Source organism: Mastomys coucha, unplaced genomic scaffold (assembly GCF_008632895.1).
Source record: "Mastomys coucha isolate ucsf_1 unplaced genomic scaffold, UCSF_Mcou_1 pScaffold21, whole genome shotgun sequence".
NCBI lineage: Eukaryota > Metazoa > Chordata > Mammalia > Rodentia > Muridae > Mastomys > Mastomys coucha.
Window position 1 is genome coordinate 90323252 of NW_022196904.1, and position 13296 is coordinate 90336547.

General features: G+C 51.6%; 1 protein-coding gene across 7 annotated transcripts in view; it reads left to right on the plus strand.

The window, feature by feature from the left end:
• The window catches only part of Arap1 (ArfGAP with RhoGAP domain, ankyrin repeat and PH domain 1), a 64645-nt gene that overhangs the window by 24644 nt on the left and 26705 nt on the right, over window positions 1-13296 (plus strand). For 4 of the 7 annotated variants that reach the window (XM_031387584.1, XM_031387583.1, XM_031387581.1 and 1 more), the window contains 2 exons: window positions 985-1530; window positions 12688-12872. In XM_031387584.1, coding sequence (XP_031243444.1) covers window positions 1022-1530; window positions 12688-12872 — 694 coding nt within the window. In that variant the 5' untranslated portion in view covers window positions 985-1021. Of the gene's footprint in view, window positions 1-984; window positions 1531-5189; window positions 6465-12687; window positions 12873-13296 lie in introns of those variants that run through there. The other 3 variants (XM_031387586.1, XM_031387587.1, XM_031387588.1) reach the window with 3 other exon arrangements.

The window sequence follows — 13296 nt, forward strand, 5'->3', positions numbered from 1 at the left end:
TGCCCAGTGCCTGGTGTGAGGGTGACTGAGTTCCTGCTGCCCAGTGCCTGGTGTGAGGGTGAGTTCCCGCTGCCCAGTGCCTGGTGTGAGGGTGAGTGAGTTCCCACTGCCCAGTGCCTGGTATGAGGGTGAATTCCCGCTGCCCAGTGCCAGGCTGCTTTGATGACTAAGTCAATGAAGTAATGGATGAATGCATGAACAAATTAATGTTTTGTTTTTTAACACTGCCTTGGTGGTAGGGGAGGGGACTGCACAGAAGGCCAGGATTCGGAGGCTGTGTGGCCTGGAACCTTCAGGGGTTCCTTTCAGAGGGGCCCTTTCCCCTTCTGGAGCACTCCACTTAAAGGACATAGAGGCTAGCAGCGGTGCCCTTCGATCCCACGTGTACTCACTGAGCTTCCCAACCTGGCCCTCACCTGGGGATAGGTGCCTCACAGGGGTTGGGCCCTGGCCTGGGTCTTGCAGAGAAGAGTGGGTACCGGTGTCTTGCCCAGAACCAACCATGTCAGTAGCTGTAGGTTGGGGGTGTGATGGCCGTAGAGGAGATGATATGTGAAGAAACCTTGAGCTAGATGCTAGGAACACAGGGACTCACAGAGGGGGAGATCAGGATTATTCAGTCAGGCCTGGCAGCTCAGCTTTGCCTGGTATGTGGGCACAGTGTAGATCTACAAGAATAGAACTGGAGTTGGGGCATTGTGGCACATACCTATCATCTCAGTGCTCAGGAACCTGAGGAAGGAGGATTGATGTAAGTTCAGGCCAGCCTGGGCTACATAGTGAGTTTAGGGCCAGCGCCAAAGAGGCACATAGCAAAATCCTGTGTCAAAACATGAAAGCCACTAACAGCAAGAGAATAGACTTTGAGTTCGTGGTGTGAACAGGTCTAGGCATTTCAGCTTTCCGCTTTCAAGGCTTTTGTCTTTCAGGATTGTAGTCTCTGAGATTTAGGCTTTGCCTCTCACCTGTAACCTTCTGTTTCAGGTCTGAGCCTAGCCCTGGGCCTCCGCTGCCAGAAGCCATGGCAGAGGGCCACGATGCTGCACTGTCGGTAGCTGAGTGGCTGCGGGCACTGCACCTGGAGCAGTACACGGCACTCTTTGAGCAGCACGGACTGGTATGGGCCACCGAATGCCAAGGCCTCAGCGATGCCGGCCTGGTGGACATGGGAATGCACCTCCCTGGCCACCGACGCCGTATCCTGGCTGGTCTGCACCGTGCCCATGCACCCCCAGTCCCTGTGCCTCGCCCCGCCCCACGGCCTGTGCCCATGAAGCGACACATCTTCCGTCCACCACCTGTGCCCATCACTCCACCTGAGCCGCCACCCACAGCTGGAGAGGATGAAGGTCTGCCTGCTGCTCCACCTATCCCACCCCGAAGGAGCTGCCTCCCACCTTCCTGCTTCACTCCACCAGCCACAGCTGCCCCAGATCCTGTGCTGCCCCCACTGCCTGCCAAGAGACACTTGGTAGAACCCAGTGTTCCTCCTGTCCCTCCTCGGACTGGACCCCCCTACCCACAGGCCAGGTAAGTGACATCGTGACTGGTGGGTGGAAGGGCCTAGAATGTAGAGGAGCCAGGGTTGGAAGAACCACTTCGACTGCTGGTGGGGACACAGGTCTAGAGAGAAGAGAGCAGGGTCAGGCCAGGGCAGAATGGGGTGAGGGGTGGACCCAAGGATAGCCAGGACTTAAGGATACCTGGATATGTGCAGAAAGAGCAGGAGAGCCACCGTGGGCCCCAGGTGTCTATCCCAGCAAGTGTGTGTGGGGTAATGCCATCACTGTGGGTGGCCTAGTAAGAGAAAGTTACAGAGACAGAAGCAGAAGAAAGTTTGGGGGCATGCGAGTTCACTGGAGATCAGGGTGTACCCTGGCACTAGGAGGCAGTGTGTGGAGAAATGAGCTCTGGAATGGAGGCTCAGGTATGGGGGTGGGGAGTGCTTCTGTCCGTCATATTGCTCCCCACCCCCAATGCTGTACTTGACAAATCTCACCAAATCCCAGGACCTGTCTGAGCCGCAGCCTGCTTACTCTCCGTCCTCTTCAGAATTCCTTTTCCTCTCCCTGGCTCGTCTCCTCCTTGCTTCCCCGAGCTTTTCTCTCTTCCTATGGCCACTCGGCCACTCCTTCCTCCTCCCTTTCAGCTGTTTGCTCTGGTGCCAGCCAGAGAAGCTTCTAAAGACAGGCTGCCGTAGATTTGGGGGAATGACATTTCGTTGGATTCTTTGAAGAAATGTACCGTCAGAGGTCTCTTGTCCTTGTCACTGCTGGACAGCGTTGGTGAATTTCATTGATCTCTGTAGCAAGCCTTCTATGGAAGGTGATGGGGTTTGTGTTCTGATGTCAAGCTGGGAACCTGAGGCTTGGGGCATGGAGGGAAGGACTAGCTGGATCCATGTAGGTTCCTGGTGGAGATGGGAGGTGGGGGCAGGGAGCACTCGTTGTGGGGAAAATCTGTGAGGTTTTCTCGATCTAGAGAGTAGCATTGAGTCAGGAGACCTTCTAGGACAAGCCAGGTTTAAAGTTATGAGATGTAGTTGATGGGAAAAAAGCACAAGATGTTTTTTTTCCTGGATTCTCCGGACCCTGTTAGACCATAGTATAGATTCATGGTTCTTGGTGCTATTGCACCCTCTAGAGGCCATTCTCCTGCGTGCAGGACCTATTTAGAAATTTTTTTTTTTTTTTTGGAGCAAATCTCATCTGTGTTGTTAGGAAACCAGCAGTTCAGTTTACAGAAATCTTCAGCAGCAGCTCGATCTACTTGCAAACATTTTATGAGTATACTAGCCGTCTAGCTTGGTAGTGTCAGGATAGTAAACACGAATCAGCATCGGTTGGCCGCATCGGACCTAGCAGAGACAGCTGGGTGTCAGCTGAATTGGCATGAGTCAGCAGGAGGTACCAGGACCATCAGGAATGCCAGGAGAAATTCTTGGCTGTGCCTTTCTCAGTGAAACAGAGATCAAGAAGCACTGTTAAAAGCAAGTCAAGCCCCTGTCACCATCCGTTGAGTCCTTTTTATACTCCCTCCAAACATCACAGGTCTTGCACTGGTCTTGTCTTACAATGTGTCATGCCTTAGTGTGTGAGTCTGTCTTAGCAAATCTTCACATGAGCCCTGTATCTGATGGCATCACTATCTCAATTGTCCCAAGTCTGTGGAAGCGGCAAGAAGCTGCAGGAATCTCTCGAGAGGTTTTTTGGTGTGTTTTTCTCTATGGAATCATGACGAACAGAGCTCAACAACTCGATGTAAGGTAGATGAATACACATGTGTGGTTAGCGGAGAATCCTTCACCATGCATCCTTTCACCCGTATCTGCTTCAGCGAAGTATTCTTTTATGTGTCTGTTTTAGAAAAACGTCTTTTTACCTGTGTCTACCTCAGGAAAACACTCTTTCATGTGTTTGCCCCAGCAAAACACTGTCTGACACAAGTGACTTTCCAAAGAACCCTTAAGTTTCTACTTCACTGGGGTGACCCTCCAGAGATGTTTTGGAAAGGGAGAGGCCTTCAGAAGAAGACAATGGGAGGAATTCAGCTAGGATAAGATTTTAGACTATAGACTAAGGCGTGAGCAAATGAGGAAAAAAAAAAAGAATGGGGTTTCCACCCTCTGCCCTCTGCCCTCAGGACCTGGTGCCCTCTCTGACCTATCTGGGCCTTCTGGGGGTCTCCTGACACTTGTACCTGTTCAGGAAAGTCTTAGGGTAAATAAAAATCATACCCGTAGCCCCAAGCTCTAGGATACAAGGCTCCGCTCTCAGAGCTACAGTCCGAACACTTGGCCAGCATGTGTGGGAGTCATGGCCTTTATTTAATACGTCCGGCCCCTCAGTAGGCATGGGGTTGGGGGGATTATAAAATGGTATGATACTTGCAAGATAGCTGCGTGCATTTTTCATGGATTTTCTTTTTCTGCTTTGATTTTTGTTTGTTTTTCTGTGCTTTAGGATCAAACTCAGGGCTATGCATATGCTAGGCAAGTTCTCTACCCCTGGCTTGTGTATCCAGCCCCATCTCTTGTACTGCAAATCATCTGGACATTACTTACAGTGCCAAATATGCTGTGAATGCTCTGTAGATAACTAGCATACTGGATTATTAGGGAATAGTGACAAGAAAAAAATCTACACGTATTCAGGATAGATGTGGGTTTGCTTCACACATTTGGATCTGCAGCTTGTTGACTCCGTGGATGTGGAGCCATAGGCTGCAAAGAATCATCTTTGATCCCCATAGTTTGGAGCCATTCCTTAGGGCAAAATAGTGCCAGGCCTGGTGTCTTAATCCTGGGGATGAGGCGTCAATAATCATGGGCATCTGCAGTCCTCAGCTCATGGATATACAAAGGCTTTAGGGTTTTTTAAAAATAGTATTTAGTTAATGTATATGAGTACACTGCCGCTGTCTTCAGACACACCAGAAGAGGACATCAGGTCTCATTACAGATGGTTGTGAACCACCATGTGGTTGCTGGGAATTGAACTCAGGACCTCTGGAAGAGCAGTGAGTGCTCTTAACCGCTGAGCCATCTCTCCAGCCCCTAGTTTTTTTTAAATTTTTATTTTATGTGTATAGGTGTTTTGCCTGTCTGCATGTCTGTACACATGTATAGGTATACGTATGCACATTTGGCCAGCCGTCTGGGTGGTGGCATGTCTGTGTATTTGCATATGTGTGCTGGTTCTGCAGGTGGCCATGCTTGATCCTAATAGGTATCGTTTAAGTGGGACAGGCCTGTATATATGGCTCATTCGGGGTGAGTGGACGTATACACAGGCTAGTGTGTATTGCTGCTATGGGGACTGCAGTGCTAGGCTGCATTGTTAATAGTGTGCAGATGCTGTTTGGGTAAGTGAATTGGCACATTTATTGTTTGTGTACTGTCAAGTGTGACTCATTGTGCACATATGTGTGTGCATATGCTGCCAAGAGCCGTTAGGATGTCAGCTCTCCTAGGGCTGTGGGATCTTTGTTAGTTTCCTTTACTATTGAATCCCCAATGCCTGGGGAGCTGTACCTAGTAGGCCCTTTATACATGTCATGGAGAGGAAAGGGCCCTGTTGCCAGGAGGTTTCCCACTGTGGGCGCTGAGCTTGGGTGTCTGCCGATGATGCAGGCAGGCCTCAGCCCATCCTGACCATTGAGGTCATCACTCCAAATCCTCCTTAATTCATGTCATCCCACCTGTGGGGTAGGGCTGCCTTCGGCAGAGATGGTGGGAAGCAAGAAGCTGATAGGATTTTAGGTCACAGAAAAGCTGTAAGCAAACTGGAAAATAAGGAAAGACGGGGCTCCCTCCTTTCTGCCTGGTCAGATTGAGGGCTTTTAGAAGCAGGCTCACACGCAGCCTGAAGACCCCACTTCACCTCTACATCTGTAACATTGTTATTTCAGCCCATGACCATAAACTGGCTGAGGGGAAACTTGCCCAAAACCACTCCAACCCCAGAGGGGAAACCAGCATTCAGATTTTGCCTCCTGGCCCTGTGCACTCAGCTTCAGGTGTCAGAGACAAAATCCTCAGGACTTGCTTCTCTGGATCCCAGAGGAAGCATCTCTGATCAAGGGTCCTAGAATCATTCCACACAGCCCCTTCCAACGCTCTGTGGGTCTCAGCTTCCTCCTCTGGTACTTGGAGACCTCCAGGTATTTGAGGAAAAGGAAGTATTTGCCCAGAGTGGCCAGCCACTGGCTGGAGTCACACCTTGCAAGGTTTCTCTTCTGTGTCCCAGAATGCCTTGCCGCTCAGCCAATCCTTGGTCTTTCTGAAGACTGATCACCTGTTGCTGGGGTAGAAACTCTTCCTTTCAGAGAGCTATTTTGCAGCCTCTTTGGGCCTCCTTCAGCAGGTTGGGACAGGAGATTCACCATAAGGGCTAGCTAGAATCAGGGCTTCCTGGACACGTACCCTGTGAGACCTCAGGGGACCAGCTGACCGGGCTACCCATTTTAGTTTGGACGGTGCTGGCGTGGCCTGAGGGGCGGGGAGGAAGTATCTGTCCCAGGGGATTATGGGTGACGTTTCTCTGTCTCTCAGTGTTTTCAGGAAGTGTGTTAGCCTAGGCTGAAGGGGGGTGGGGAGAGGGTAAGAGAGGCGGAGAGCAGGAAGCAAAGACCAGAGCTGGATACACACACACACACACACACACACACACACACACACACACACACTCACTCTCCCCTCCCCTACATATTTATGATTCTATTCAGACACACACACATTTACACACATTCAGAAACACTACCCATAGGTGTACATAGACATACCTGGGGCTCACATATCCAAGGGAACAGAACTCAGACACAGCTGACAATAGAGACTCTGACCACAAGACCAGCCAGAGCCCACACAGGCTTCTACGGACAGACACAGAACACCTTGGCACACACGGGTCTACCTGCCTGGAGGAGTTCTTAAGCCCAGGATAGGATTCAGCAGGCCTCTGAGGGTGAGTGAGAGGTGGGAGAGCCGGGAGGGAAAGAGTCTCTCTTTGTCTGTCACTTTCTGAGCTGCTTTTCCAGGGTGCTGTGTTTTCCCTTGGCTTGCTCAGACAGTTCCAGGACCCTTTCTCGACTCCTCCTGTTGTTTTGTTTTGTTTTGTTTTGCTTTGTTTTGTTTGCTCTTTTCTCACACTGCCCTCCTTCTCCTTCCTTCTCTCTGTGTCTCCACATCAGCCTCTTCTAGATCCACTAGTGATCTCTAATACCTATTTTCTGGTCCTTTTTCAGATTCTGCCCCACAGACTGTTGTCGTGTGTGTGTGTGTGTGTGTGTGTGTGTGTGTGTGTGTGTGTGTGTGTGTAGGAGGGTGTCGGGTGTCTCTGCTCCTTGGGCCTCTCATGTCTACCTGTTTCCATCTGGCATTCATTTCCAATTCCCTGCACCATCAAGCTACTTCCTTGGGGAGATTTAGGTTAGCTTGTGACACTGTCAAGTTTAAGATTGCTGTGTATCTAAACCCCTTACTCCCAGCCCAAGGTGACAGAGACCTCCCTGCAGAGGGCTGGCATTTCATTTGTATGGTTCCTCCCCTGGTGGCCAGGGTGTGTGATTGGTGGGTGCATGTTGAGTGTGAGGTTGCCCTCCCCTCCTTCCAGTTACCAGGAATCCCTAATGAACCCAGCACCCCTTGGGTCACTGGGGACACTGGGGCCTCTACTTTGGACTGGTCACCAGAAGTGGTGGGGGAGGGGTCCTGGAACTATCTGAAAGCTCGACAAGGGCTGGCCTATTCTTCTTGTCCTCATGGAGACAATATCGCCAGACCCAGGATGTGCACAGAGCACATGCTACCTGCCTCTTGCCCTCCGTGGCAGGACTGGTTTGTGGGGCTCAGGCTGTGGAGTGGTGTGGGGTGCCCAGCAGGCTGTGTTAACTAAAGGAGGGTGAAATCCACGTTTAGGTGGATTTCCTGGAGAGAGAAGTGAGTTTTAAGCAGAAGGGAATTGATGGTTTGGGGTCATGTTTTTCAAGTTTCCAGCAGAAGCCTGTCTTACAGTAGTGCTTAGGAAAAAGAACCCCTGGTCCAGGAAGAAGTGCCCAGGGCTGTGTGGCCTTGCTTGTAGGCTGAACTCTAAGTGGGCATTGTTGAAGGGTGGATTGGCTGCAGCCTTTCTAGAGAAGGATGCTGGTAGGGTGCCTGTACAGAGCATACTGGCTGCAGCCCCTTTGTGTTAAGTGACATGCAGGCTGTAGACGTCTGTTCCTGTAAAGGAGGCCTGACAAGAGCTTTGTGCACAGTGGCCTGGGCAGAAGTGAGTAGGACAGAGCCAGGGTGTGCAGCAGCCCATGGTGGAGGAGGAAGGACAGAAGTGACATGGAGGAAGTGAGGAGTGCAGGACCCAGCTGTTGAGGAGGAAGTGGGCAACTGGGAAAGTTTACCACTGGAAGGGGGCATCAGGAAAGGCCACAGCACCCAGATCACTGGGCCTGGCCTCTTCTTGCAGCTGTGCTGGTGAGAGTCTAGAGGGATTGGCCTGGGTCCCTCCAAGGTCCATGGAACGTTTTAGGAGGAAGGTTCTGACTCTGGGGTAAAATGTAATCTGGGTCCTTTGTCCTCTGAGATCATCGCCACAAACCAACATTGAAGGATGTAGTGTGCAGAATGATAGGATGTAGTGTGTTGTGCAGAATGATAAGAAATGTGGAGGTAGTCTGGAGAGGTAGCCCAGTTGTTAGGAACACTGGCTGCTCTTCCAGAGGACCTGGGTTCAATTCCTAGAGCCTACCTAGTGGCTCACAACCACTTGTAACTTCAGTTCCAGGGGGTCTGCTACCTCTTCTGACATCTGTGGGCATCTGCATGCAGGTGGTACACTTACATACATATTTATACATACGCTTACATAAATAAATCTTAAAGATAGAGAAGTAGTATGGAGGTAGGGGAGCCCCAAGGAAGCCCCTAAGAAGCCTGAGGCGTGAGGGAAAGCCCGCAGCAGGGGTGGGGGATGTGGGATATATATCTTAAGGAAGAGTAGAAATTTGGCCAGACAGGGACAGGTGTCTGAGGTGAAAGGAATGCTTTATGCAAAGGCTTTGAAGGATGTGTTTATAGACTGCAGCTTGGGACTGTTTAGAAATGGCCCAGAAGTTAAGAATTCATACTGCTCTTGTAGAGGACCTGAGTTCGGTTCACAGTACCCATGTTGGGTAGTTCACAACCACCTGGAACTCCAGCTCCAGGGAATCTTCTGGCCTCTGCACTCATGTGCATATACCCATACACAAACATGTACAAACAAAGAAATATGGGGGCTGGAGAGATGGCTCAGCGGTTAAGAGCACAGACTGCTCTTCTGAAGGTCCTGAGTTCAAATCCCAGCAATCATATGATGGCTCACAACCATCCATAATGTGATCTGACGTCCTCTTCTGGAGTGTCTGAAGATAGCTACAATGTACTTACATTTAATAAATAAATCTTTAAAAAAAGAAAAGAAATATTTATAGACTGCAGATTAACTTTTTGTTTGTTTGTTTGGTTTGGTTTTTGTTTTTCAAGACAGGGTTTCTCTGTGTATCCCTGGCTGTCCTGGAACTCATACTGTAGACCAGACTGGCCTCGAACTCTGTCTCCTGAGTGCTGGGATTAAAGGTGTGTGCCACCACACCCAGCCTCAGATTAGCTTTTTGTAGAGTGCTGAAAAGTGAATGGATAGGGGATGGGGAGTTAGTCCAAAATCAGCTTGACATGTAGGCTGCCCCTCTCTGCATTCCTCCTGCCCTCCAAGTGAGCCTTGGCTTCTCTGGCTTGAGGTGGATATAGACAGAAGTATTGGGAGGGAGCCCAGGGCATTTGGAGAAGGCTGGAATGCAGCTTGAGGCCTTGCTTCTGAGGCTGCGATTCCTTTGGCTACAGACCAGGTAAGAAACCGGGCTATCATATACGAGAGCAGTATGAATGAACTTGCCAGTTAGTCAGAGGGGAAATTGAGGCTCAGAGGTGCTGACTGAGCTCTGGTGCTCAAACCGGAGCAGCCACATGTCATTGTGTCCAGAACAAGCTGTTTGCACCTGTTGCCCTGTAATGCTCATTGGCCAAGCCTTAAGTTTCTGGTTCTCACCATTAGTGACGGGATCACTCTAATCTTCCCCATGTAGACTTGGGGTCCCTTATATGTCTTCCAGCCCTAGGGTACAAGGTCCTAGGGCATTTAATCTGTAAGGTCAGATTTCTTGGGCTAAGGGTCCAGGCTGAGGTGGGTCACCCCCGTCCCTGGTGCCCAGTCCTATTGTGAATGGCATAATAAGTAGAATAGATGATTCATATGTCCCTTGGCTAGAGAAGGGCCTGAAGGACAACAGAGCTGGGGGTAAGTAGGTGGGGAGAGGCTTTCTTTGCCTTTCCATGGCCCATGTGGCTACATTTTGAGGTACTGGGGATGCTTCCCTGGGTTGGTAGTGGGTAGAGATCAAAGGAGAGGGAACAGGATGAGTGTAGGGATGGTTCACCAGTACTCATGGCTAGGGCTGTTTATAAAGGGCGGATACCTAGGGGTGCTCCCTACTGGGGTGCTCCCTCCTGGGGTGCTCCCCTAGGCTCAGTTCTCGGTAGGGGATACTACCCCCTTCCCCTGGGGATTTCCCACAGGCCTTGCCTTTCTGACCTCACTTCTCCTTTCCTGGGCCTGACTCAGCAGTACTAGATGCCCTATGCTAGGCAGTCTGGCTCTCATGGAGGTTTCTTGCCACAAGGGTTCTGAGAGGCTCGGTTGTCTTCCCTCCTCCAGCAGAGGATAAAGGCAGAGGGCGGGCACCCGCAGGTAGCAAGCCTCAGCGCAGGCGTGTGGACCATCAGGTCAGTGGTGGAGGTAGACCTGGTGAGGAGGGCTTGTGCTTGCCTGACCCCTGAGGATGAGGAACAAGCGGGCACCCGGTTGCCATGCTCCACCCCTCAGGACATTGAGGAGGAGAGTGACAGCAGGAAGCCAGGGCCACTTGTTTGGCCTGGCGAGTAGGAATCCACACTTCCCCATAGGCCACGGTCTGCTCTCAGCTGACATCTGAGCACGGCCTCCCCAGCCTCTTCTTCCTGGTCTCCGGAAGCAGCAGCGTGGTGGATTGATGTGCTCATCTGGAAAGCTAAGGACATCGGGTATCCAGGACCAGGCAAGCTGTTGGGCAGGTCTGCACTCAGGTGCTTGGTCACCATTGAATCATTTATTTGTTTCTCTGGCAACCAGAATACTCAGCTTGTTGTGAGTCTGTCCACAGATCGGTCCTCCTGTCTACCACCCGACCGTCTAGCACGCTCTTGTTGCCCATTCAGCCAAGCTCTATACTCAAGAGGTGGGGATTGAGAGTCAAATGCTTTCTTTCCCTCCTGCAAAGAGACTCAGGTCAACTCAGGGAGACAGCCTGATGCTGTGTTCACGAAGGGTCGTCATACTCTCCGGTACCTCTATCCCTGCCCCTTAGAATCAGTTCCCAGAGGAGGTAGGCGGGGTATAGAGAGCAGCTTTCTCCTGTGGTAGAGACAGGTCAGGACAGCCATCACCGCTGTCACCATCCACACAGCTGTCTGGCAGCCATTCCTTTTGACAACTCAGAGGTGAAAGACTGAGGGTCAGAGTAAGCAGGTGGCCCACTGGGAGCCAGCCTGGCTTAGAAACCTCTATTCCAAGGGTCCAGTGAGCCTTCTAGTGGCCCCGCGAGTGTGCGTGTTCTCAGTTGCAGGTCACTGCAGAGTTTGCTGACGGTTTTCTCCTGGTACCCCAGCATTTCTCACACAGGCTGCTGTAGCACCTCATGCAGGTCGTGACTCCACAGGGAAGTTCCCTCCCTGTCTGCATGGCTAAACACACATTCTAAGAAGCCCGAGGCAGTAGAGCTCAGCTTCTGTTAGCTTAGATGCTAATGGAGCCTGGGCAGGAGGGACACAGACTTTGAAGAAGATTATTTGGAATGCTTTTCAAATACAGGGGAGAAGCCAGGCGGTGGTGGCGCACGCCTTTAATCCCAGCACTTGGGAGGCAGAGGCAGGTGGATTTCTGAGTAGTTCGAGGTCAGCCTGGTCTACAGAGTGAGTTTGAGGACAGCCAGGGCTACACAGAGAAACCCTGTCTCGAAAAACCAAAACCAAACCAAACCAAACCAAACCAAACAAATAAACAAAAACAGATACAGGGGAGAGCAGCAGGGTTTAAGGGAACAGAAAGGTGTAGCCAGGGAGATGCGGTATAGAGGAGGCAGGGATGCTTCCACAAGGAACAGGGAGAGGGGAACTGGTGGATTCAAGAGTGACCCAGTCATATCCTCCCAGGCCTCCTTGCATTTTAGGCAGTCACATGCTGTTCCCCACTGCTGGGAACCCTGGGGAACAGACCAAACCAAAAGTGGCCAAAGGGGAGGAAGTTGCTCACTCCGATGCTCCTCCTTAGCCCTTGGCAGATGTGGACAGAGATAGCTGGTGGGGCCACGCCACCAGGACTCGGCCGCCATTCTAACTGCTGGGCGCTGAGGATCCTGTGTGTTGGTGACCCACTCTTTCTCTGGCCGTGAAAGCAGATCCTACTCTACAGAAGAGGAGACCCAGACCTGGAGAGGTTAGGCATTTAGTCCAGGGCACACATGAGTGAAGATACCAAGGTGGTGCTCAAACCTGTGTCCTGGATGACAAAGCCCTTCAGGAGACTTTCATCGCTAGAATAGGACAAGAGGAAAACTGTAGAGGGCAAGGGGGAGTCGGGGAATAGCTGGGTACCTGAACCAGGCCCCAAGAGACTGACAGCAGAGATGAATAAAAGTGGGGGGGTGAAGACAGCTTGGGGGACTGAGGTCACCATTTCTGGATGTCAACAAAAAAAGAGGAGAGGTCCTTGTCCCAGAGACCACAATCTGGGCCTTAGGAACCAGTTTCTGAGGCTCTGGTCTGTGGCTTCAGATCCGGCCTTGGTGCCTGTTTCAGTCCCATCCTGTCTGCCAGCAAGCACCCTGTGTCCTCCACGGTACATGTCAAGACTTACCTCCCCCTTGATCCATGCGAGTCTTTTCTCTGTGTCGGCATGGAGGTCCCGTGGGTACGTAGCTAGAAGCTGAAGCACCAGGACTGGGCAACCAGCACAGACAGGCCCAGACGTGCTGCCTGGGAATGTGCCTAGTGAGCAGGGCCTCAGTGGGTCAGAACCCTGGCTGGTGCCTGCTGACACCCAGCTCTGGTTCTGTTCTCAGCCTTCTCTCTAAGGAGGAGTTACTGCTGCCATCAGTGTCACCCCGGTCCCAACCGGAGCCTGCAGAGACTCCTCCATCCACCTTCCTGCCTGCCTTTCCCCAGGGGCCCCTGCAGCCTCCATCTCCTCCTCCTCCCTGTCCTCCTGTGATCCCTCCCAGGCCTCCTCGCCTGCTCCCTGAGTTTGGTGAGTGCTACTGGGGAATTGGGCTCTGGGTGGTCTCCTGAGATCAGCCCTGGAGAGCAGGTAGTGGGCGCACTCCCTCTCTCCTGGTGGCCAACAGTCCCCTGGGTGTTGTAGGCCTTCTCAAAGAGTGTGCTCTTTCTCTCTTCTCTGACTCCTGCTTGCCAAGTGTGAACACGGCTGATCCTTGAGGTAGCGAAGCTCCTGGTCTGAGTAACCCTGGGGGCCACCACTCCTGTTCATCTTGGTTCTTGTTACCGTGTATGCCTTGTTTGAACAGTCCCCACACGGCTCCCAAGCTTGCGCTTGGTCAGCCTCCTTGTGGTGGCCTTCCTTTCCTTCAGTATAAATAGCACTTCCTGTCTCCTGTGTCTTTCTTTTAAAACTCAAGCCTGTGTGTGTGTGTGTGTGTGTGTGTGTGTGTGTG